Source organism: Arachis stenosperma, chromosome 9 (genome assembly GCF_014773155.1).
Source record: "Arachis stenosperma cultivar V10309 chromosome 9, arast.V10309.gnm1.PFL2, whole genome shotgun sequence".
Taxonomy (NCBI): Eukaryota; Viridiplantae; Streptophyta; class Magnoliopsida; order Fabales; family Fabaceae; genus Arachis; species Arachis stenosperma.
Genome location: NC_080385.1, coordinates 3,108,266 through 3,135,586, shown reverse-complemented (window position 1 = coordinate 3,135,586; position 27,321 = coordinate 3,108,266). Strand labels below are relative to the sequence as shown.

At 33.3% G+C, this 27,321-nt stretch overlaps 3 protein-coding genes across 3 annotated transcripts; 1 reads left to right on the top strand and 2 right to left on the bottom strand.

The window, feature by feature from the left end:
• Positions 1 to 422: 422 nt before the first annotated feature.
• LOC130947920 (uncharacterized) lies at positions 423 to 2,287 on the top strand. The gene is made up of 2 exons (XM_057876632.1): positions 423 to 760; positions 1,822 to 2,287. The coding sequence occupies exons 1-2, from the start codon at positions 527 to 529 to the stop codon at positions 2,008 to 2,010; spliced, it is 423 nt and encodes a 140-aa protein (XP_057732615.1). The 5' UTR covers positions 423 to 526; the 3' UTR covers positions 2,011 to 2,287.
• A 370-nt stretch (positions 2,288 to 2,657) lies between these two features.
• On the bottom strand, positions 2,658 to 3,971 carry LOC130947918 (putative UPF0481 protein At3g02645). The gene has a single exon (XM_057876631.1). The coding sequence runs from the start codon at positions 3,749 to 3,751 to the stop codon at positions 2,756 to 2,758; it is 996 nt and encodes a 331-aa protein (XP_057732614.1). The 5' UTR covers positions 3,752 to 3,971; the 3' UTR covers positions 2,658 to 2,755.
• A 17,869-nt stretch (positions 3,972 to 21,840) lies between these two features.
• LOC130950942 (putative disease resistance protein RGA4) lies at positions 21,841 to 25,383 on the bottom strand. Its single transcript, XM_057879547.1, has one exon. The coding sequence runs from the start codon at positions 25,201 to 25,203 to the stop codon at positions 22,144 to 22,146; it is 3,060 nt and encodes a 1,019-aa protein (XP_057735530.1). The 5' UTR covers positions 25,204 to 25,383; the 3' UTR covers positions 21,841 to 22,143.
• Positions 25,384 to 27,321: the final 1,938 nt, after the last annotated feature.

Sequence of the window (27,321 nt, the reverse complement as noted above, 5' to 3'; positions counted from 1 at the left end):
CTTTTTATTATTTATTTATTTATTTATTTTGTGTTGGTGATAGTATATATTTAGATTTGACAGAGAACTAAGGTTTAGTTTGAATAAATAGTTTAATTAAATTTTGTTTAAAAGATAATTTAAATAATAAATAATTATATTAAAAATAATTTATAAATAAATTATTTTGTATTTAAGTTTTTAATTTTAAAAGTGATTATTTTATATAAATATAATAAAAAATAATAGTATTATAAAAAATTTTATTTTTTAAAATCTTTTTTATAAACTTTTAAAATAATTTTTTTAAAAATTATAATTTAATTTTAAAAATTACACTAAATATTAATATTATTATTTTTCATAAATAAAAAATTCAAAAATATTACTTTTAAAACTTTTTAAACTGGCCTAAAAAATAGACCGACCAAGGAAGGGTGTAAATAAGAAGAACCAATGAAGAAGAAATAGCAGAGTAAAGGGAAGGATTAGGTGTTTCGCAGCCGCAAACACACTTTCACGCCTCACCAACCACACACACCCACCAATGCCCATGGCGCTGTTTACAACCACCGCCACCACCCCCTTACTCCTTCCACCTCCTTCTTCTTCCTCTTCCGTCAACAAGTCTTCATCTTTCCACAACTTTCGAGTACCCTTTACCGTCCATTGCTGCTCTCTCTCTCCAATTCCACTTTCCCATCGCTTCCACTCCCTCCGTGTTCGTATGGCCCCCGAAGAGGAGAAGATGACTCGCCGTTCCCCTCTCGATTTCCCTATTGTATGTTCCTTCATTTCTCTCTCTCTTTCTTGTTTGAATTCTTGTGCTGCTGTTGACGCATGTTTCGTGCTGCAAGAGGTTCTTGAAAGTTGTTACTTTTACCTTGCGTGTGTTTTGACTTAGAATTAGGGCACAATTGGTGTTTAAAATTTAGGGGAACTGGTTCTTACGCTTAATACTTGAAATTGTTGAAATTCGTTTGGTTAATAGGGAAAATTAGGATTTTAATCAATTAATTAGTGTCTAGCTTCTAGCTGAATTGCCACTTGGCTGGTTATGATTGATGACATCATCCTAAAATTGCATTCATATTATTTAAACTGTCTAATTGAACAAAGATAGGGTTAACTCTTGGATAAATTGATCTTATATTGTTTGTTTGGAGATATGTGCTGGGGTGTGGTTGAATTATGGATGCTTTGGTTGTGCCACTATTTTCTTGTACATAATTTTAGCAAGTAATGGATCCTATCTCATGGAAACCACAACTTACCCTTTCTTCCATAGATGATTATTTCTTGTCTAGTTGTGTAGTAAATGAAGGGGGACAAAAACTTCGGTAGAACAGTTATGAGTTATCTATCTAGATTACTTCTTATGAAACTTGAGGGGTTTGTGAGATTGATTTGGGGGAGTAGGGGAGAGAAGAGGAAAGGCTAGTATATATATTCTCACTTTTTTCATAAACCCTTCAAAACCCTAGATTTTGTGGTTGTTGGGGGAAGGAAAAAAAAAAAGGGGGGGGGGGGGTTTTGAAACATGGAATTATGCTTACTAAAATATTGAAAAAATGGACATTTTTTACATAGTGGTTAATGTAGCTTGAAATTGTTGAATACATCACAGGCTCTCAATTTCTTTTTCCCCTCCTCCCCTTCTCCTTCCTTTACCGCGTAATGCTTTCACTCACATTTCCTTACATTTCTCTACACACACAATTTATTGGCGTTGTCTATTAGTATTGTTCAGATATCGGTTTGTGGTGAATCTTACGCTGTTCTCAATTGGTGGCCATTCGAGAAATACACTAATTGAATGTTGAATGCATATCATATTTATAGGAATGGGAAAGGCCTAAGCCAGGACGTAGACCGGATATATTCCCTCAATTTAGTCCGATGAAGACACCATTGCCACCTCCATTGCCTGCGGACCCACCCGAAGAGGACGAGGAAGAGGAGGAAGAAAAGAAAGAGGAACCAGAGGAAGATCCTGATAAGGAGGAGACAGATGAGCCAAAACAGCAATAATGGAGCGAGAAGATCGAATTGTTTTGATATCTCAATGCCAACTTGCTGCTTGCTACACTTAGCATAGATAGATGATGGTTATTTCATTGTATCAGGGATGTGAGAGCTTTTCTTCAAGTTTTGCTAGCTGCCAATTCTGTTTTATACCCTGATATTAGTTGTAGTTTATGCAAGTGCTTGTTCTCACATCATATTCTCTCCACATACAACAATTTTGTCTGCCTACTATAAAGTAATATTACATATGGATGGGGTAGTGTAATGGTTTTTGTTTCAACTTGATTGCATTATATTCTTTCATTTTGAAAATGGATAGTTCTTGATTTCAAGTATGAGTTGCAGCTTTGATGCTGATTGGATAGTTAGGCTAGCGTTATAAACCCTAAGCTTTCCTCTATTTTTTTATATTTTGGATGATGGGTTCAGAAATCAGAATCCTAACAGGGTGTTTAGAAAAGTTAACTGGAGATAGATATGTAGTCGGTTCTGTTATTATTTGAATTTTGATGTTTGGAGTCAACGAGTTAACACTAAACACACAAATAGTATACAAGCTTGATGAATTAGCAAACATGTTTTCCCATTACAATCATAAGTAATCAAATAATGCATTCCAAAACATACAAATAATATAAACCATTGCGAAGTACACACCTTTTTTGGGTCCAAGAAATTTTGATTTAAACTATGATCCCTATATCACACTCACACACACACACACACACTTATTATTGAAATATGATAACTATTTTTTAGGAGGATGTATGGTATACCATGTTTGAAGAGCAGCGAGAATTAATGCAGCAAGTGCACCCAAGAAGGCAAGCAAAGACCAGGGAGAACTGAAATAAGTACTCCGTGTTTCAGCCAGAAAAGTTCTCCATCTACTCGAGTAATGTTGTTGAATTTGATGCCTGACTTGGATATAATTCTTGCTAAATGAGACAGCATTGCTTGTGTATATTTGATTGAACATTTTAGTGGGCAAGTCATGTCCAATGTCATTAAGGAATTTGGCCAGTTCTTGGTCGCTTTGAAGCAAATTTTGGATAACACCAGCTGATCTAAGCTCCTTGACATCCTCAGCATCATCTACCAAGGAATCCAAGAAAGAAAAGAAACAACAACATTCGAAGCTGTTGCGAAAGTCTGGACACATCTCGTACGCAATCAAGTTTCGAAAAAAGTAAGGCGTGACATCGTTGTATACCCACAAAGGAAGTGTCAATTCTCCACTAAACCATCTCGAGGTAAAAGTGATGTTATGCCACTTCCATGGATCACTCTTGTTTGCCTTTACCCGAATCCCTGATTTTTTGAGATCACGTATGTTCTTGTAAGTTTGCCAAACTAGGGAGGAATGAGGAGGAGGAGGAGGAGGAGGAGTCTGATTTCCACCGTTTTGGTTTGGGATATTCTGTCCAATCTCTGTTTGAAGGTAGAATGAGCGAACAAAATCAAGTATATGATTTCTTGTAGGCGTATAGGTGATTGTGATGGTTATCCTTCCACTCCGCTTTTCTTCACCCATGCTCATAAAATTGATCAGTAAATAGTCCAAGTCAGCACCTTGTGTTTTGCTCAGCAGCTGCAGCAATTTTATTGGAAGTTGATTTTCCAGCAATTCAATATCTCTCCAAGTATGCATCAGCTGATCAAGCTTTAGCTTCAGTTCTTCTGGACGCTGAACATCAACGTGGTCCATGTAATAGAGCAAAGAGCATCCATCCTCAAACAGCATCAAAATCAGTTCTTCATCACTATACCCTTCAATTACATCCTCAGCAAACAGCTCCTTCAGTTCCACAATGTTATCTCCTACAACTCCATACAAATAGTTTGCTGCTTCTTGCTTGTTACCATTACAAGGAGATACTTCTTTACTGTATTCTTCAATGTAGAGAGATGCCCATTGAGATTTCAAGTGTTGCCCTTGTTGCTTCAGATTTTCGTTGCGATGATGAATGGGACCAAATGATATCATTTTGGGTATGCAATACTCGTAGAAGCTGGTTTTTTGACGCCAAAAAAGAGGAACTCTTTGTATCTTGGGAGTTGAAGAAATTTGATTATTATCTTGGAATGTTTGATTCAGTAGTTGGGCAAGCGTTGCTTCCCTTGCCACCTTTGCATCCTCTGCCATTGCAGATGATACAACAACACCTGAGGTTATTTAATTTGTATGCTGCTCACTGCTCGCTACCACAAACAAAAAATCAACATTTAAACACTCATCAATCTTTTCAACTCATGTAGTCAAACAGGTAAGGAAGGTGCGTGTGTATATATAGTTTAGGAAAAGTTTTGTACACCAAAATCAGTTATCAATATATTTGTGTATAAATACATGTGTGGTTTAATTCATTTTCAATGTATATTTATATTCTAACATGTATTTTATACTAATGGCTGACTTTAGTGACTGATTTTGGTATACATGTAACATTACTCAACAGAGATAACCTATGATTTACGGACACTGACACGGACATGGGACACGACACGACACGGAACACGCGGACATACGAATTTTAAAATCTTATAAGATACGGGGACACGACATATATATAGAATATAAATTATTTTTTAGATAAATTACAATGAATTTTTGATATTTTATTGCTGTTAAAATATAAAATAATTTTTTGACTATTTTTAATGTCTTTTTTTAACTATATAAAAGTATTTCAAATATTTTTTGTTTTAATAAATAATAATATATATTATTTCTAAACTCATTTCAACAATATATGTTAAGAATAACACTAGACACGCGGACACGTAATGGTATGTAGGTGTATCCAAGTATGTGCGGGGAAAATTTTTTTATTTTTTATTAAGACACGGTTGAAAAAGCCAAACACGTGTGTCGGACGAATGTGGACGAGTATCGTGTCCAAAATGTGTCTGACACGCACACACAACAACTCAACGAAATGTGGTACTTCATAAGAAATAACAGTATTCTAATGACTTTACTCTCATTTTAATTATAAAAAATATATATTAATTAAAATTAACATATAAAACTATTAGAATATTAGTATTTCTAAAATATTTTTCCATAGTTTATTAAAGGCTGAATTTTGATGTTCGAAACGTACTTTATTACCAAACCTTTATGTCTAATGTCATCTTCTATTTTGTTAGTATATTATGTGAAATCATGTTACACATACATAAAAAATAAGATATATATAATAACTAATTTAATAAGTGATTTTTTATATACACGTATAATATTTCATCCCGCGATCACTTTCTATTTCTAAATTCTATGTTCCATATAAAGTATATTTTAAATAAACCTAATATCATCATCTTATGCATCTTTATACCCGTTCAATATTTTTTTTAATTTCTTACTTGAACCGTTTTTAAAAAATTAAACACATATTTTAAAATATATTCATAATAACAATATCAAAATTATAAGATAGTAAAAAAGGAATTATAATTCATTATTCATATGTATTATTTTATAGAAAAAAATTAAATACAAACCAAATACCATAAAATTACTTATCTTAAAAATTTTAAGTTGACAAGAAAATATATAAATAATTATATATTTATCACACTACTCCTTCACATAACTCTTTTTATGGATTTATATAAATTTTTGTATAGACATTGTTTACCTTGATGCTAAAATTATTTTCTTCTAGAATAACAATGATATATTTTTAAATTATAAAAATTTTGATATCATATTATAAAATTATTTATTTTAAAAACTAAAATTAAAATTCCAATATCATAATGCCATGTTATAAAATTACTTTTAGAGTATTACTTCTTATATAATAAAATTGGTCTCATTTTAAAAAGATAATATTACATTTTATATAATTATTTTGATAAAATAATTAAAAATAATATAAAACTTAAATTAAATTGAAACTAAATATTAAAATAATAATTCTCATGTTTAATTTTAAATCACTATTTATAATACATAATTTTATAAATACTAAAAATAAAACTGAAATTAAAGCTAGCATTAGAGTGGCTAATAAGAGAAGAAATATATATATCACCAAAAAGTATACATACAAGTAAGTCATTCCTTTACAAACAATTAAGGATGCAAACAAATAATTTAATGAAAAGAAAGCAATGAATGCAAAAGAATGGTTTCTGAGTTAAATAATTAATAAAAAAAATGAAAAAGGTTTATAGGAAGATAGAAGAATAGGGTCATAACTTGCCTTGTAAGAGGAGAGAGAAGAGGGAGATCAAGTACTGTGTTTGGAGTTTGGACACATATATCATATTAATTAGTAATTGGAGAAGCATGCATCTATGTATGTATGTGTCTTCAAATCAAATACGAGAATCTACACAATCATTTATGTACTTCATTTTAGGCTGCCTGATTACCTTTATTTTATTCTATATACGGAAATCCTTTACCCTTCTAAGCAAGCAACGTCGTGCCATGCCTAATTAAGTAAAAACTTTACACTAATTTGATTTTAAACTATAAGTTCAAAAAAGTTTATTAAATGTTTAAATATACTATAATTATTGAATAGACATATAATTGGAAAAAATTCTTATAATAAAACAACTTATAATGTTGTCTGTAAACTGTAATTGAATAAAGGGAGTACTTGTAAATGTTCATATAAATCACAATAATTTATTGCAATCTTATAGTTACGTTATTTATAATCAGTCATTTTGTTAATTAACACGCTAAATACGTAGTTTGAATGGATGATTATTGATTACACTTATTATAAGATTTTTTTTTTAATAAAAACATCCTTGTTTATTTAGTTATAGTACTATATATTAATTTGTTGTTTCTTAATACATCTTTTATTAGAGGCAGTTTTGTTTGAAATTATTTCGGATTATTTTAGCCACAATTCTCCTGATACCTTTTTTTTCTTCTTTAATTAACACATATTTATAAGTTATAATTCAACTGATGAGATATCACTAATTAAAGTAAACGAGTCTCTGTCCAACTAATTAACTACATACTTTTTTTCTTCTTATTATGATATTTCTATATCCATTTGTGAAATTTATGTTGATTAGCAACAAAAAGATTATCAATCTATAAAAATTGAAAAGAATAGATTAAAGAAGCTGGATTATTGTAGAATAGTTTTGCTCAAACTAAGAATCACATCCTTGAGAAGCTCCATAAAATAATAAGCATCTTGTTCTCATATGCTTCACTCCATCAACACAACAAATATATGCAGTTACATTACTCTTTTTTTCTTTTTCTTTTTTCTCTTTTTTCTTTTTTAAACTACAAGTATTTGGAGGCAATCAAGTATTAGAGATTCTATAAAAAATAAAACTCACGCAACAATATTGATTACTTTATAGTCAAAACTTGAACCGAGACCACGGATTAAAAAAGAGATATTATCTTTCACTATGATCAAATCATGCGTTAGGTTCAAAATTATATTACTTGATGAACTCCTCCACTAAAAGATCAACAAACTAAACTTAGGTGGTGCATTGAAACTTCTTAGAAAGTTCCTTTAATTAATTGTATTGTCTATTGTGAAGCTAAGAGCGATGAAATTTAATCCAATAAACATACACTAATATTTGAGAGATAACAAAAAATAGTGTAAATAATTTAAATTTTTTGTCTTATTTTTAATAATTAATTATCATTAAAATAATTATTTAATTTAAATATAATAAATACGTCATTTTAAATATTATATATATAAAATTATAAATATTATATTAAATAATAAAGTAACTTTAATTATTTTCTCTTTGACATTATCTCTTCTGATTCACTTGGCACCACTAACTTAATTATAGTATTATTTTTAACTTTTCAATTTGTCGTAATACGTACATTCACTAACTTTTCATAAATACCAAGCGATTTCTATTTTTAATAATCTTTCAAAAATATTATCTCCTTCCACTCATCACTAATTATCTTGATTACTCTTAATTTTTCATAATCATTCATTTACTGACTTTCATAATACCAATTCACTCATATTTTTATTAATGTTTCAAAATTATGTAAGTCACTTTTGAAAGAATTATACTTATTTAAAAATTAATGACTACTTAACAAATATTTATGCTGTTTGGAGTTTAATTTGGACTATACTTTAACACTATATATGACTAAATTCTTAATGATGATCATTTTCAATTAATAACAAGTTGCCGTAAGAAATGAAAATAGGCTAATAATATTTTTAAAATGAAAAATATTTCTTATAAGTTAATTAAGAAAAAGTTAATTATTTTGAAATTATAATAATTTTATTAATATACCACCAATCAAGTTAATAAGTATATATATCAAATATTAAATAATAGAAATATCGTTTTGAACTAAATAATTTAATTTTGATTTAATATCTAAATTTTGTTTAACATCAAACACAAACTTTCAAATCTTTTTATTTATTAAAACGAATTTCCAATTATATATATAGCCCCTTCATTTCCTTGGAGTTGCTCACACTGCACTTATAATAGAAAGATGGCTAAATTAACTATAGCAAAAAAATTGTTTCTTCTTCTTTTGGTTTCAGGTTCATCATTACTTTATTAGTATCTTTAACTTTTTTCCCTTATTGGAATATATAATCATTTCCATGTTCTATTGAAATATAAAATATGTTGATATTATGTAGGGGTGTTGATGACAATTCAAGTGATTGGAGATAAGAGGTGTGAAGATGTTTGGTATGACGAAAGTTGCAAAGATGGAAACTCCTATTATTGTATCGTAGAATGCATCAACAAATATGGTTTCACAGCTGGTGCAGATTGCAGAGATTCCTCTTGTACATGCTCCCATAAATGTTTGTCCTATTAATTATTTATAGGGGTGTACATGGTTCGGTCTGGTCGAAGATTCGGTCCGGTTTCAAATACTTTAGGAACTAATTTAGTGTGATTTTATCGGATCTAGGATCAGGTAAGGGTCTCAAAAATAGACCCGGTCATTATTTCGGGTCGGTTCGGGGCTATTGTTCGGGTTACCCGAACTCGGTCATCATACACAATTAATATTTTGTGTTATTAGTGATGGATGATGGCTATTCTTATGTAGAATTTAAATATTGTAAATTTTAATATTTTATGTTATTAGTCATTATAAGATTATAAGTTAATGTTTTATATTTAAAATGTATAAGATTTTAGACTAATGCATAATATTTTGTTATTTGTATTGATTTAAATATTTGGTGTTATTAGACAATATTAGTATTGATTATGGTTATGCTTTAATTTTAGAGAAGGGTTAGTTCTTATTATATTTTTTAAGTGAATTTTACTTGTGAATTGTGAAATAATGGTTGGAGATTAAGTGATTTTTACATGTTAAAGATCCGATTTTTACCCGGTCTGAAAGTACAGTAAGCTTCATCAGATTTAGGATCAAATTAGAGTCTAAAAATTAGACCCGGTCTATATTTCGAGTCGAATATGAGTTAAACCAAACCCGATATGACCCGACTCATGTACACGCCTACTTATTTAGAAGAAATTCAATATTTGAATTGTATTATAAGACGAGCGTGATTATAAAGTGCGGAAGTGTGAGGTTATTATTTATCAGGGATTATTTTGTTAAATTCTATACACAAGAATAGAAGTTATTTCTCAGATAAATAAGTACTTATATTCAATTAAATAAAAGGAGAAATATTATATATTTAAGTTATTCTCATTCATTTTGTTTTTTATGAACGTCTATTATATTGAAGAATAATGAATGATTATTGCAAGTGATATTTAAGTGTATTCATTATATAGAGTTTTTCAACTCTGATCTCTTCACAAACACACACTAAATTGAAAATTGATAATAAGAAATTAAAATTGAAAGAATAAAGTTTGAGTTGTAGAGAGAATGGCTATTTTCATATTTTTTAAAAATTATTTGTTAACTGAGTGCACAATTGATCCTTAATCTTTTGACCAAAAATTAAAAAGTAAATATTCTTAATGAAGCGTTAGCATGTAATATGTCTAGTTTTTTATATATAAAATATGTACGTGAAATAAATTTATTATATATTTATTTGAATATGAAGTATTGTATTCAAATTAAATACCAAATAGTAGTCTTCGTATCTCTACTATTATTATAGAGCCACCGATGGCTTGAATTTCTTTATTTTGTAGGATAAGAAAAATTATTGAAATTCCAGATTTAGAAGAAGTGATTCTCTTGTATTATTAATAAATCATAATGTTAATATGTATAAAGAAAAAGGGACAACTTAGTTGTGGCTTCAATGGGCAGAATAACAAAAATTATAAAATTGAAGAGAACATTTATATATTGCACTGCTGTGAATGACTTGTAATTCCATTTGTACATGCTAAAAATGACTTGACTTGTTACTGACTTAATTATAGTAGGAATTGAACTATATACGAAGAATCAAGAATAAGCTGTGTAATATGAAAGAATAGTACAAATGAAGATAAAATAGAATACAAGTTATTAAAACCATGGTTATGCAAATAGCAGGCACAGGATTCGGTGGTCCAAGAACCTTTGGATCACTTAGTGGTCTAAATAGAAAACATGTTTTTAGAATTTTTTTATCAATTGCTACGTAGTCCTTGAACTAATTTTAATTACAAATCAACCCCATATATTTTATTTAATTATAAAAATAGTTTTTTATTTTATAAATTATTATTTTATCAATTATCTATTATATTTATTAACAATCAAATACAAAAATAACAACCAATTATATCCTCCATTCATCCTAATAATTCCAATTGATTAATAATTAACTTTGATCTCGTTACGTTCGTCCATGGCTTCCAAATCGTGTTTCCTTGAAATTCAATCGATTGGTTTTTCAAAACAATCGATTGAATGATAACTCAATCGATTGGTTTACACTATATCACAAAACAATCGATTGAAAGTTGTAAGGTAGAATGGTAAAAAGCTTATACCAATCGATTGTTTATACTTTCCAATCGAATGAATGCCTCAAAACAATCGATTGTTGTTGTTACTCAATCGATTGAATTCACGAAAACAACATGGATTTGCCAAATACAATCGATTGGAAAGTGATGACATTGAAGTTTTAGCCAAATTCAATCGATTGGTAATGTAATCCAATCGATTGGAAGGTGATGAAGTTGAATGTTTTGCCAATTTCAATCGATTGGTAATGGTACCCAATCGATTGAAATGAAACTGTACACTGAAAATTTATAAATTCACCTTTGCTTCGCATGCTGCAACTAATGCATGTTACATACAAGAAACTAAAAAGCACATAAAATAAAAACAGACAATTAATTACATGATTGTTCTATTTTAAATTTAATGGCAGAAAACAGTGGCACAAATGTGTTATCATACAATCTGGCTGAAGGTCAATCCAGCAACAGACCTCCCCTCTTCAATGGGAAAAATTATACCTATTGGAAGGAGAGGATGAAGATATTTGTTCAAGCCGTGGATTACAGACTTTGGAAGATCATCTTGGAAGGTCCTAAATTTCCAACTACCACAAATACTCAAGGGGTAGTCTCTCTTAAACCAGAAGCAAGCTGGACCGAGGAAGATAGGAAGACGGTGGAGTTAAATGCCAAGGCAACAAATCTGCTCAACTGTGCTATCAGCTTTGAGGAGTACCGACGAGTATCACGATGCACAACGGCAAAGGAAATCTGGGACAAGTTGCAAATCACTCATGAAGGAACTACCATTGTAAAGAAATCTCGGACAGACATGTTAAACAGGGAATATGAGATGTTTGCAATGAAGGAAGGAGAGTCCATTGATGAACTATTCGAACGGTTCAATATCATCACTGTTGGCTTAGATGCTCTTGGAATCACACATTCAGAATCTGTGCTAGTGAGAAGAGTGTTGAGATGTCTCACAAAAGAGTGGGAAACAAAAGCCTTAATAATTTCTGAGAGTAGTAACTTAGATTCTATGACACTTGATGATTTGAGAGGAAATTTACTTGCTTTTGAAAACTCCTATTTGAAAAGAGATTCAAAAAAGAAAGGAATTGCTTTTTCTTCTGTGACTAACCCTCTGGATGATGAATCCAGTGATAACTCTTCTGAAAATGAGTTTGTGTTATTTGCAAAAAAATTCAGGAAAATGGCAAAGCTCAAAAGCAAAGGCAGCAGCTCCAGGAGGACAAAGAAAGATCTTAGCAAGGTAACCTGTTTCAATTGCAAGGAAATGGGTCATTTCAAATCTGATTGTCCCAAGTTGAAAAAGGAAGAGAGGCCGAAAAAGGTGAAGAAGAAGGGACTGATGGCCACATGGGAAGATTTGGAAAATGACTCAAATGATGATGATGAAGAGTCTAAGACCAAATCACAGCACTGTCTTATGGCAAATGAGATAGATCAGGTCTGCCTAGCATCCAAGAAAAAGGAAAATATGTGGTACATGGATAGCGGATGCTCTAGGCATATGACCGGAAAGACAACCTTCTTCATAAAGCTTGATGAATATGATGGAGGACTTGTTACCTTTGGTGATGATGCAAAAGGAAAAATAGTGGCTGTTGGGAAAGTTGGTAAAAACTTTTCTTCTTGTATAAATGATGTGCTTCTTGTAAATGGTTTGAAACATAACTTACTTAGTGTTAGTCAATTGTGTGATTTAGGTTTTGATGTTATCTTTAAGAAATTTGTTTGTTTGGTTGTTTGTGAGAAAACCGGGGATGTTTTATTTGAAGCTAAAAGATGCAATAATGTGTATGGATTAACTCTTGAGGATTTAAAGGAACAAAATGTAACATGCTTTACCTCTCTTGAATCTGAAAAATGGCTTTGGCATAGAAAGTTAGGTCATGCTAGCATGTACCAAATTTCTAAGTTAGTCAAAAAGAATTTGGTTAGAGGAATTCCAAACATCAAGTTTGATAAGGATCTTACGTGTGATGCTTGCCAATTGGGCAAACAAGTAAAATCCTCTTTTAAATCAAAAGATGGAATCTCAACCAAAAGGCCATTGGAAATGTTACATATTGATCTTTTTGGTCCTACTAGAACTCAAAGTTTGGGAGGTAAACACTATGGTCTTGTGGTGGTTGATGATTACTCTAGATTTGGTTGGGTACTTTTCCTTGCTCATAAGAATGATGCATTTTATGCCTTCTCCACCCTTTGTAAGAAAATTCAAAATGAAAAAGATTTGAAAATTGCCCATTTGAGAAGTGATCATGGAAGAGAATTTGAAAATCAAGATTTTGAAAAATTCTGTGATGACTTAGGAATTTCTCATAATTTCTCATGCCCTAGAACACCCCAACAAAATGGGGTGGTTGAAAGAAGGAATCGAAGCCTTCAAGAAATGACTAGGGCCATGCTATGTGAGAATGAAATTCCTAAATTTTTGTGGGCTGAAGCTGTGAACACAGCATGTTATATTTTGAATAGAACAATCATTAGGAAAGGGTTAAAGAAAACTCCTTATGAACTATGGAAAGGAACCCCTCCAAATCTTAAGTATTTTCATGTTTTTGGATGTAAATGCTTTGTGCTTAATAATAAAGAAAACCTTGGAAAGTTTGATCCAAAATCCTATGAAGGAATGTTTGTTGGATATTCCACCACAAGCAAGGCTTATAGAGTTTATCTCAAAGAACATAGGACAATAGAGGAATCCATACATGTTACCTTTTGTGATTCTAACTTAATTCCCAGTACTGTGATAGATAATGATTCAGATGGAGAAGGAGCTGGAACAAGCAAAGAATATCCCAAATCTGTCCAGAATGAAGAATCTGCCAGTCCAGTTTTGTCTCGTCAGATTGAAGGAGAAACTCCCGATTTGTCTCCTGAGCAAGGACGAGAAACTGAAACAGTGAGACCACCAGAAGTTCATCAAAGCTCAACACCTGTCCGAAAGCCTAGAGAATGGAAATCTATGAAGGGTTATCCTCAGGACTTTATCATTGGTGATCCCTCTCAAGGTGTAACAACAAGATCATCCACCAAAAGGGCAACCGAACCTAGCAATCTTGCTCTCTTGTCACAAATAGAGCCCAACAATGTCAAACAAGCTCTTGAGGATCCATCATGGGTCAAAGCAATGCAAGAGGAGCTTGCTCAATTTGATAAGAATAAGGTTTGGACATTAGTACCTCATCCGGATGGTAAGAAGGTAACGGGTACTAAGTGGGTTTTTAAAAATAAACTTGGTGAGGACGGACAAGTTGTTCGTAACAAGGCTAGATTAGTGGCCCAAGGTTACGATCAAGAAGAGGGTATTGATTTTGATGAGTCTTTTGCTCCGGTAGCTAGAATGGAAGCAATTAGGTTGCTTCTTGCCTATGCTGCCCATAAGGGTTTTAAAATGTTTCAAATAGATGTTAAGTGTGCCTTCCTTAATGGTTTTATTGATAGGGAAGTGTATGTGGCTCAACCCCCCGGTTTTGAACATAAAGAATTTCCAAATCATGTTTTTAAATTAACTAAGGCTCTTTATGGTCTTAGACAAGCTCCAAGAGCTTGGTATGAGAGGCTTAGTGCCTTTTTGTTGGAAAATCATTTTCAAAGGGGAACCACCGACACTACCTTATTCATTAAGACATCTAATGATGATATCCTTCTTGTTCAAGTTTATGTTGATGACATTGTATTTGGTTCGGCCAATGTTTCCTTGTGTGAAGAGTTTGGAAAACTTATGACTAGTGAGTTTGAGATGAGTTTAATGGGAGAGCTTACTTTCTTTCTTGGCCTCCAAATTAAGCAAACTCCTAGTGGTATTTTCATTCATCAAGGAAAGTATGCAAAAGAACTTATCAAAAAGTTTGGCCTAGAAAATTCCAAATCAATGGGCACTCCTATGCATCCCAATACTAAACTTGAAAAGGATGATGATGGCCAAGATGTGGATGAAACAAGGTATAGAGGAATGATAGGTTCACTCATGTACCTTACCTCCTCTAGACCGGATATAGTCCAAAGTGTGGGTGTATGTTCAAGGTTTCAATCACATCCAAAAGAATCCCACCTTACGGCTGTTAAACGCATCATTAGATACATTAAGGGAACTTGTAATTATGGATTATGGTATCCTAAATCTGATGACTTTTGTGCAGTAGGGTTTTGTGATGCAGATTATGCGGGAGATCGGGTGGATAGGAGGAGCACCTCAGGCATGTGTTGCTTCCTTGGAAGCTCACTCAACATGTGGTCAAGCAAGAAACAAGCCACAGTGGCTCTATCCACTGCCGAAGCCGAATATGTTTCCGCATCTGCTTGTTGTTCACAATTAATTTGGTTAAAAATACAATTGGAAGATTACAAATTAAAAATCAATAGTATACCCTTATTTTGTGATAATATGAGTGCTATAAACATTTCAAAAAATCCTGTTCTGCACTCAAGAACTAAGCACATTGAGATAAAATATCATTTTATTAGGAAACATGTGCAAAAGGGTACTATTGATATTCAATTTGTAAAATCTGAAGACCAAATTGCTGATATTTTTACAAAACCTCTTTGTGAAGACAGATTCTGTACCTTGAGAAAAAGTTTGGGAATGCTTGATTTAAGTTTCATTGAAAATCTGTGAATTTGTGATTCTGTTCAGTTTTGCTCGTAGGTTTGGACGAGATAAAAATAAATGGAACAATTGAAGAGCTGTGGTCAAGGGGGAGGCAACGCAGAGTTCAAAATTTTATGGGCCCCGCCAAAATTCCATGACCCCACAATAACAGTTTTGTTACTTATCTCTCCATACAAATAAGAATCTTCTTCCTTGTGTCACCATATCTTCTTGGAAGTGGTTAGTGTCAAATCAAATCCTACTCTCCATCTAATCCCTTGATTTAAGGCAACCACTTTTCAGTTTTAGATTTCAAAAGTTAAAAAGGAAATCATCTTTTTGGGTAATAACCTCCCCATAATGGTCATTAACCGCCCACTAATGATCATTATTTCTATTCCTCTCTCTCTCCACGCCACATTAAATGCGTCACCCACCTTGCTTCTCTCCCACTCCATTCGGTTATCAACCACACCCTTTCATATTCTCATTCCTCCATTACTATGAAAAAGAAAACCGCGCCAAGAAAAAGTGAGAGAATTCTTCTTTCTCAAAAACCTTCGACGCCTCAAACCCACACTCATATCCACATTCATTCAACCTCATCATCTTCTCCTTCACCACCATCTAAACAAACAACCACCATGAGAAAGAAGGTGATCGCTCACAAGAGCTCAGGCCGAGGAAAGAACAAACAACCCGCAGTTGAAGAAGACGAGCAAGAATCGCATACTTCTCCTACTCCCTCACCTCCTCCATCATCACCGAAGAAGAATACCCCCGGAAAAAGCTCAAAGAAAAATCAAGGGTTTGCACTAAATGACACAACTGAACCTCAGAACTTGGAATCCATGGACTTCCGAGACAAGTATGGCAAGTCTCACTCTCATTTTGATCCAAGCAGATTTAACTCATGCACTTCTTATGAGTTTCACAAAGAGATTGTGGAGAAACGTCATTTGTGCACTACATATCTTGTGAGTCTCGAAAATCTCAAGAACACCAACATTCCCTCTCTGTTTGAACTTCTCAACTGGAAACCTCTGCTCCTTATCAAGAAGCCAGTGTACCCCGGACTAGTTCGAGAATTTTATGCAAATATGCGACTCATTGATGGCACTCTTCATTCCTATGTCAAAAGGGTTCAAATAGCCCTTGATGCTGAGACAATTGGAGCGGCCCTGGGCTTCAAGGATGAAGGTCCACGAGCATATATGGTGGAAAAATGGGACACACAAGTTGGCGTCTCACACAATACCGTTCTCCAGCACATTTGCAAGAATCTCTCTGGATTGCATGGCACCATTCCAACCCACAAATCTCTTGGACCGGTCAACTCCCTGCTTCACTGAATCATCACTCACATTCTGACACCCCAAAGCGGCTCACACAACCGAGTAACATTTTCTGACTGTCTCATACTATTTGCTTTGGTTACCTCTACTCCTATCTCTTTTGGTTATATTATGATTAGACACATGTGGGACTCTGTTAGAAGCACCAGAAAGGCTAATCTGCCTTATGGTATGTTCTTAATTGGAATATTTGAATACTTTAAAGTTGATTTGTTGAATGAGAAGGTAGAAAACGATGTGTCTACAATCCGCGGTGGCGGAGTGACTAAAGAAACCAAAGGGAGAAAATCGGACAGTGAGCATGAAGGAAGGCCAGAATCTTCCAAAACAATCAGGTCCATTCAACAGATTTTGGGAAAATTCTCAAACATGGCGGACATAATGTTCCGATCTCATAAAGAAGCCCGGAAGCAAGCTTATGAAAATGAGAAAGCTTGGAAAAACTGCAAGGAACGGGTCAATCTGATGCTGGAACACTTGAACAAGGATTTAGGAGATGATAGTGAAGGAGGCGCTGAGGAAGAAGACTTTCACTTATCTGATGATTAGCACTTGTCTCTATTCTGTTTGATATTGGCTCCATTAGGCTCAATCTCTTTTTATAAGCATGACTTGATACTCACTGCTTTAGGATAATCTTTAGGATGCTTTGATACACTTTTGCTATTTTATCTTGTTCTTTTTGTTATGCTTATTATGGTTTGTGCAGGTGCCCCTTTGATGACAAAAGGGAGAGGAAATTTAGGTTCCAAAATTGAAATTGGAACGAAACAGGGGCTAAAAAAACAGGGGTTGAAATTTTCATTTTTGAAAATTCATGATTACCCTTGTTCAAAGAATGCATGTTGATTGCATATGATCATTGCTGTTTGAACTATATTTGTTTATCATGATTAGTCCTTTTGGCATTTGGTTATAATGATGTTTGATTTATTTTTGATGCATGGTTGATTGATTCATCATTGATAAACTTGTTGGTTTAAAAATTTATTTTTTGGCAGTTCCTTTAATTGTGTAACATATCAAAACTGCCTTGTTTTGGTCTTCAAATATTCTTCATCATGTTGATTTGCTCTGATATCCTAAATAAGAAAATGTTTGAAAAATATTTGAATATTTTTTGTTGTATGAAATGTTTGAGCAGTAAATCAATTTATGATATCAAATGAGTTTTGATTATCAATTAAAACTGCTCATAAATCAAGCAATTTAGCATTATAAAATTTGCTAAATAACACTGTTACTTGAAGCTTGATTTAAATGTTACAGGTTTATGCTTCCCTTGGTAAAATAGCATATATTAAGGGGGAGCCTTGTGACATTTTGAAAGGGGGAGAAATTCCAAAGGGGGAGAAATTCCAAATCAAAGGGAGTATTCCTTACTCAATCTTTAAATTTCTTTCCATTTCAATTTTAATAATGTTTGTCATCAAGGGGGAGATTGATGAGTTTGGAAAACTCTTATTTAATTTTGATGATGAACAAACATTATTAAAATATTCAAATACAAAATTATTAATTTAATCCTAATTCATATATGTTTAATTAATAATTTTGTTGTGCAGATTTTTGTTGGGCCGAAACAAAAGAAAATTAACAAAGCCCAACTGTTGCATTATTAATTCAGCTTTGTGTTTGTAATCAAAGCTAGTTATAATTGGGCCAGAATAAATTGTTGCAAGCCCAAACATGTGCTTTCCATGCTTGATCCGAAAATAATTTTATCAGGAAAGCAAATGTTAACCAAATGGGCCAGCCTTGATCATATTGTCACAAGCCCAAGTTTTACAAGTGATGAATGTTTCCATTCTTGGTCCGAAACAAAAGGAAAAATGAAAGCATAGTGCTTCCAACGGAACCAAGACATTAACCATGTGATGGATTTCAAAATCTATTACATTGTTAATTAATGCATGGGGAACATGAGAGAGAAAAACTCAGCTGAATTGATTGATGGCTATTATGTCAAACACGCCACTCTATAGGGAAGTAAAAGCAAGCTATGCCTAATTAATTTGATCAACCACTTTGTGTTGCTTTTCTTTCAGATTCTTTATTTCTCTCTCATCTCTTTCTTCTTCTCTCTTTGGTCTTTGTCCAGTAAACCATGGACGCCGTGCTCTTCAACAAAGAAAAAGAAAGAGTTGCATGCATCAAGACCATCAAGCTAATGATGGCAAGAAAACATACCAAAAGAAAGATGAGTTGTGGCTAAGATGCTTACTAAATGTGGTTAGATTTGGTGAAGCTATCTTGAGCCTTTCATGCTCAAAAAGGAAAGAAGAAGATTCGGCCAGCTAGAGGAGATTCTTGAAGCATGGCTTGTCTTCGATTCTGATCAACCACCACAGGGAGTAGCTAGAGTGGCGAAGTGATGGTTGAAGGCAGAAATGGAAGCAGATGAAGTCATTATCATCATGAGGCATCAAGGGCCAGAAATCCATCTTGGAGAGGAAGCCAAGGATGGAGAGCCCGGATTGATGAAGGGTGATGATCAAGAAAGGACTAGAGGTAATTGCATGTTGGTTAATGCATGGTTATCTCTTCTCTCTCTGTGTGGCCGAACCGGTTTGTTGAAGGAGGAAGAAAGTTGGTTCGGTTTTGGCTTCAAGTGTGGAGGCTTTCCTCTTCTTTAAAAAGGGGGAACAACCACTGTTTGAAGCAAGGAGAAAGTTTGAGAGTGCAAGGCACAGAGTTCTCAGAGCTTCCTGAGCTAACAGTTTTCTCTTCTCCTTCAATGTTCTCTGTTTTGTAATTTTTCTGTTTAATTTTGTCATGTCTTGAGTCTCATGGTAAAAGGCAAACAGTGAGGTTTGTAATGAAAAAGCCATAGAGCGGAAAAAGGCAGAGAGTGCAAAATTAAAAGAAAAAGCCATAGATGTCTTAGAGGTCCTTTGTTCATCTATGTTGTGTATCATGATTCTGTGGGAATCCCCTTGTAAGTTGGGTTAGCACTTTACAAGTTGTAATCAGATTGATTATAGTGAAATTCCATCATGTTTGTGATGGAGACTGGATGTAGGCTGCACTGCACTTAGCAGCCGAACCAGGATACATCTTGGTGCAATCTTCTTCTCCTTCTACTCCATTTCTGTTTTCAACTACACAGAAGCAAAAGCCAGAATTATCTCGTGCCAAGTGACGAGACAAAACAAAAAGTCTCGTGGCAAGGGATGAGACAAAACTGAGTTGCTCGTGTCCAGTGACGAGCAAAAACAGAAAAGTCTCTTCTGAAGGTCAGCAAGTGTAAGCATCGAAAAAGGGGGCTAAGATTCAACCCCCCCTTCTCTTAGCCACTGAAACCATCATTATATAATTATGAAAAGAAAAAATTAGTGAATTTATAATTATTATTAAATAAAAATATAATTAATTTAAAAATAAATGAGTTTATAACTAAAATTAAAATAAATTAAATAGAAGTAAATATATTTGATAAAAGATATCTATATATATATATATATATTAATTTGTAAACATGATGATTAAAACTGTGATAGCCTGGTGGTTGTGACATGCTTCTTTTTTATTGAGGACAGGGGTTTGAACCCCACTTCACTCATTTTGCAAAATTTTAATTACCAGCGATTCGGTTGGATCGGTTTACCGAGTTTGACCGGTTTTTACCGGTTTACTACGAATTTGATCGGTTCACACCGGTTCTCATCTTTGTATGGTCTAATTAGCGGACCGAATCGGTTTAAAGTCTAATTCACCGATTTTCTGGTCGAATTGACCGGTCCGATTTTTACAACACTGTTATAAAGTGTGAAAGTGTGAGCTTATTATTTATCAGGGATTATTTTGTTAAATTTACACAAGAATAAAAGTTACTTCTCAAATAAATAAGCACTTATATTCAATTAAATAAAAGGAGAATATTATATATTTAAGTTATTCTCATTCAATTTGTTTTTAACTCTGATATCTTCACAAACACACACTAAATTGAAGAATGATAATAACAAATTAAAATTGAAAGAATAAAGTTTGAGTTTTAGAAATTATGGCTATTCTCATGTTCTTTAAAATTATTTGTTAACTAGGGGCGGAGTTAGATGAAAGATTAGAAGAGGGCTAAAAATATTTATATAATAAAATAAGACTAAAATAAAATTTTAAGAAGGACTAAACTAAAATTTACATATAATTTACGTGTAAAAAATTAAAATTAGAGGGATCATTGCCCCTCTTTGCTACAATGTAGCTCCGCCCTGTTGTTAACTGAGTGCACAATTGATCCTTAATCCTTCGACGAAAAATTAGAAAGTAAATATTCTTAATGATACGTTAGCATATAATATGTATAAGATTTTTATATATAAAATATGTGCGTGAAATAAATTTATTGTATATTTTATTTGAATATGAAGTATCATATTTAAATTAAAGGAAAAGTTTAGAGGCCAGCAGTTTTATTGAATTTTGGCCAACATGTAACCAGCAGAGGAAGATGAACCATTGGATAAAATCTCATACCAATCTCACACCATCAAATCATCATTGATGGCTAGTTGATGGCTAACAATCATAAAAATTACTGGCCCCTAGCATTGCTCTAAATTAAATACTAAATAGTAGTCCTCGCACCTCTAATACTATTATAGAGCTACCGATAGATGGCTTGAATTTCTTTTTTTGGTAGAATAAGAAAATTTAATCAAAATATCCCTAACTTGTTGAAATTTCAGATTTAAAAGAAGTGATTCTCTTGTATTATTAATAAATCATAATGTTAATATACATAAAGAAAAAGGGACAACTCAGTTGTGGCTTCAATGAACAGAATAAAAAAAAAAGAAATTATAAAATTGAAGAGAACATTTATATATTGCAGTGCTGTGAAGTGTGAATGACTTGTAATTCCATCTGTACATGCTAAGAATGAGTTGACTTGTTACTGACTTAATTATAGTAGGAATTGAACTATATAAGAAGCATAAAGGATAAGCTGTGTAATATGAAAGAAGGGAATGGATCATCTCAATTGTTGAAAAAAATTGAGGGAGTAAAGTATGATTTATAATTCTTTAATACATTTTTTCTCATATTTTTTTTTTGTTTTACTTATAATAATTAATAGTGAGAAATCACATTTTACTCTCTTAATTGTTAAAAAAAATTGAGAAGATCCATTTCCAAGAAGGGAACAGTACAAATGAAGATAAAATAGAATACAAGATATTAAAACCATGATTATGCAAATACACAACAAAATGAAAAGAAAATAATGAATAAGCTGTGTATAAACTAAAAAGCATGAAGCTTTACATGGGGAACATGTGCTATCTTGTGCCAATCCTCCCCTGTTCCTTTCTTACACCGCTCTTTCAACATTGGGCAGCCTCCAATAGTCAAAGATTGAAGTGAAGTTAAGTGCCGGACACCATCAGGCAACGATCCCAAACTCTTACAGGAATGAATGAACAGTTTTCGAAGTGAAGATAAGCCTTCCAAACCCTGTTCTGGTAAACACTCCAGCTTTCCACAGTTACTGATGGTTAGATAAGACAAAGCAGTGAGTTTTGTGATGTCAGATGGCAGTTCCTTCAATTCTCTGAAAGAATATATCTCCAGAGTTGCAAGAGAGGTCATGTTGTCCATCATTCCTTCTGGGAAGCACGACACTTGATCACTATCACAAAGATGAAGTTGGTTAAGAGCGTTGAGATTAGAGATTGACTTCAGTTGCTCATTGCTACAATACCAAACAATCAGGTCCTTAACACTTGGAAGGCACGGCAATTGCAGTTTAGGACACCATCCGATTCCTAATTTAGAAAGAGAGGGGAACATGTGTGTTGTTTCCCGTTTCATCAATCTCTCCACGTTTGGCAAGTTGGACAAATGCAATTCCTCCAAAGATGGGAATGGCATTGCTTCAACACCATCATAACTTTCATCTTCCTCAATGAACCGCAGTTCAACCATGTTGCTTATCTCAAGCTTCTTCAGAAATGGAAGTTTTCCCACTGGAGGAAGATGCCCGCATTTCCGACTATCCACAAGTCGAAGAAAAACTAAATTGTGGATAGCAGAATTGTTTTGCATCCAAGTTGGCCAACGTAATCCCTCATACCACGTTATCGTCAACAGCTTGAGTGTGGAGTGAGGTTGAAGCGCTTCGAGTACTTCTTCTGCTCCCACTACTGACTTCGTCTTACCACCACTTCTGGACCACGACAAGCTTAATTCTCGAAGGTCTTGTTTATCCTTCAAATTGGCATCTTCAGCTTCAGATATACTCCCAACATTTGCTAGACCTTCGATGCATAGCTTTCCTCCCAGATTCAAATGGCGTAACTCTGCCAAACTATACCCTTTCTTTGATTTCACAATGTATACACTTAGTGTTCTCAGATGACGCAATTTGTGAGCCTCCGGAAACATACTAGATAGAAAATAACATTGATCAATGACAAGATGTCGGAGATTTTGCATCCTAGTCAAGTGTTTCGGTAGACTGCGAAGATTCCACAATCGTTTTAGTTTCAAGATTTCCAATCTACGCAAATTGCAAATACTAGCAGACAAGCTCTTTGTACCCAAATCACAAAGTTCCAAATACCTCAAGCAACTTAAACTCCCGAAAGATGGTATCTTTCCAGGATGTATGCGCAAAACCCGAAGAGAATGATTTGGTCGAATCAATCTAGAACTGAAGGGAAGTTCATCAGAATTCAGTTGATACAATGTCCGCAAGGATTCAACTTTTTCAAAGGCTATCTTCTTGAAATTTTTTTTATGAATGCCGTGAAAAACAATATGATGGGAGTTGCTTGAAAAATCATTAAGGTTGTGTTTCTCCAAGCATATACACTCTTGCTCTGAAATTGATTGCGTAAGATCATGGACTAAATCATGCATCTTGAAATAAATCTCCCCAGAAAAATCATCACTCCTAACGTCTTGGAAAAATGATTTTTGCTGTAATTCATTCCAAACCATATTGCCAACCTCCTCAACCTCCAAGTTTGGCCGTGATGAAATAAATCCATTAGCTATCCAAAGATAAATCAATTCTTGCTTCATGATTTCGGTATCTTTGGGAAATATGGCACAGAAAGCAAAACACTGCTTTTGTGTTGGAGTTAAAGAAGAGTAGCTTAATCTCAAGACACGCATAATATCATTTTCTTCTGGTAAACTCCAAAGCTCACTTTTCTGAACTTCAAGCCATTCTTTTTCCGTGCTTCTGGATTGCATCACACCTCCTAAAGCCAGTGCTGCAAGAGGTGATCCTCCACATTTCTTCACGATCTCCTTCCCTATTGCAACAAGCTCTGCACGCTCTTCTTTGTCAGCTCCAAATGCGTGCAGTTTAAACAACAACCAACAATCTTCTTCAGATAGACCGCCCAAATGATGAGCTTGGCATGTGCCCGTAATTGTTGCAACATGATTATCGCGAGTGGATACTAAAATGGATGAGCCTTTAGATCCACAAGACAATACCGATCTTAACTTATTCCATTTGTCTTGGGTTAATCCCCATTCCATTTCTTGGCTTCTTTTCCATACATCATCTAAAACCAACAAATACTTTTTACTTTGTAGCAATTCTTTCACTTTTTCCTCCATTACTTGTAAATCCATGACCTCAGACTTATCCTTTTTGACAGCTTCTAAAATGGAACGCAAAATACTCTTGATAGTGAAATTCTCAGAAACACACACCCAAATCTTCAAATCAAAATTGTTACCTACTTCTGGATCGTTGTAAACCAGCTGGACAAGCGTTGTTTTCCCAAGACCACCTAAGCCAACAATAGGATAGACGGAAAGGAACTCGGAGCTTCGTGATGGGCTAAAAAGAAACTCCACAACTCTCCCTTTATCTTCATCTCGTCCGTACACTTGAGGAACGGCGATAGTTGAGCTAGTTTGGCGCCATTCAACTAATTCACTTGGCCTTTCCCTCAGACCTTGTCTAAGATCAAAGTTGCTTCTTGCTTGAGCAATTCGATCCAACCTCCCTATTATCTCATTCAGCTTCTGTCCAAGCTCACGACGATGAATCACCTTCTTTGGATTCAAAGAAGTTAAGCACCCAAGTTGAGAGGATTCTGTTGGCAACTGATCAAGGATATCATCCAGCACGTACATTGCGTCTTTAAGCTGCTGCAGCCACACCTTGAGAGGACGATTTGACCATTGTTTCTGCTCGGCATCATCAAGAACAGCTTTGACTAGTTGTAAAGTTCGTGATAGGTCTTCAGCCTTTTCCTTGATTCCAGAGAAGGCTGCAAATTGAGTCTGGACAAAAGGGATCAAGTTCTCCAGCACAATTCCAAGCAAGGCCTCCGCCATTTTCAGAAATGCAACAAATGAAGAAAGGAAGACAGATAAGAGATTGGTTTTGCTTTGATGAGTGCAGATGGCCGTAGGAAAGAGTGTGCAAGTAATGGAAACTGCCTCAATATACAGAGTTCATTCTTTGTTGTTTGTACAAAAGAAACGTTTTTGCGGCATTTTGACTTTTGAGTCATGTGCCACGTGATGCCTTTACCAATCTACGATGTAATATTCCAGCGGAAGTAGTAAACAATTATTAAATTGCTAATTCCAAGACTAAATCAGTAAACAAATATTAATTTCAAGACGAGTTGACGATGATCATTACTCAACAACAATATATCAATTGCAACTTGTTTTAGTGGAATCCAAAGTGATTTCACGGACTAAGCACCATTAAAATGACTAAGATAACTCATTCACTTGTGTTAACTAACAAGGTGACTATTAATAAACCTTTTTTTTATTATGTTATAATCTATAAAATAAAAATAAAATATTAAATTTTATTTAATTTATTTAAAAAAAATCCTACAAAACCATCACAAATATAAATATGTATACAAGGAGTTAATAAAATATCCAAGGGGGTCTATACTCGTTCCCCTTTTAATTGTTTTGGTTGAGGTCAGTCCAGTTCACAACTTCACATGCATGGCCTTACACATTGTACGTGATCTGCTTTTAATAGTGCTTATTTTTCGATGGGCGAGTACTAAATTAATCAGTAACATATCTCCAATAAGATATGAGTTGGTAAGAAATTAAAAAACAAAGAGTTGCTGAGAAATTAAATAAACTATTTTTCAATCTTTTAAATAGACTCGGATCTCAAAAAATTTAGATAAATATTTTATTCATCAATAATTTTTTTAATCATGTTAAATATATATTAAAATCAATCACAAAAATTAATTATTAAATATTAATATAAAATACATAAATATTTATTTTGATAAATAAAATATTTAGGGCAATTTACTTATTTAAATAAAATGGTCGAAACCTTTACCTAAATGTACAAAATAGATTGTTGTTACGTGTATGTACAAAAATTCTATTCTATGTAATCCGTGGCAACCCACCACGATTTCTAAATTGTACATAAACCGTGGCAGGTTGGGACGATTTATGAAAAAACTGAGTTGCTTGTAAACCGTGGGAGGTTCCAGCGTTTTATGAAGGTGGCGTGGAAGGCATAAACCGTGGTAGGTTACCACGGTTTATGAAGAAGGTGACCTAATCATAAACCCTTGTGGGTTACAACGGTTTATATATAACTGTGTTACAATGGAGTATTAGGAAAGGAAAAATAAATATTTCTACCAATTGTTTTTAAAATAAAAAAGGTATATAAAAAATACAAAAAAAAATATAACAATTTTGATTTTAAAACCAAAAGTGCCTCACTATTCCTGACAATGGATTATGTGACAATGATTCTAATAAAATCCCACCCAGAAAATGACAATAATCCTTTTGTGAAGAAAAGGACGCATCATGAATTAATAAGTGCCTTATTTTAATTTCATATGCACTTATTTTAATTTTATAACAGTAGAGAATTAAAGGTGGCTTCTAGGAATGATGACAAAAATCACACAAGCGTCTCACCAGTTTTTTTTCAATAATTTTAATTAATTCCAAAAACGATTTTTCAACTTTAATTTTTTAGATTTATCTTTTTTTTTGTATTTGGAGTTCGGCGAACTCTATAAAAATAAGCAAGTTCACTTTAATTCTCGGCAAGCTTCACTCAAAATTTTTAAAATGCATATCATCGTCTCCAAAATAGTATATAGATCTACAAATAATATATAAGAGTACACAAAAAAATACACAGACAATAAGCATGGTTTCTTCAAGTATTTTTTTAATTATAAATTAAAAAAAAAACAAGCCATATTTAACAATGGCAACCATTATTATAGTCTCAAAAAAATATACAGGTACACCGAAATAAATATTTAACAAGGATTTTTTTAATTATAAATTAAAAAAATAACTATTTCCCAAAAATAAAATACAACTTATTCCTGTGTACTCTTATGTACTCTGGAGACGATGATAATAGTTACTATTGTTAACTTTTCAATCTGACATATTTGAAGTGGATTATTTTTAGAAAATAGT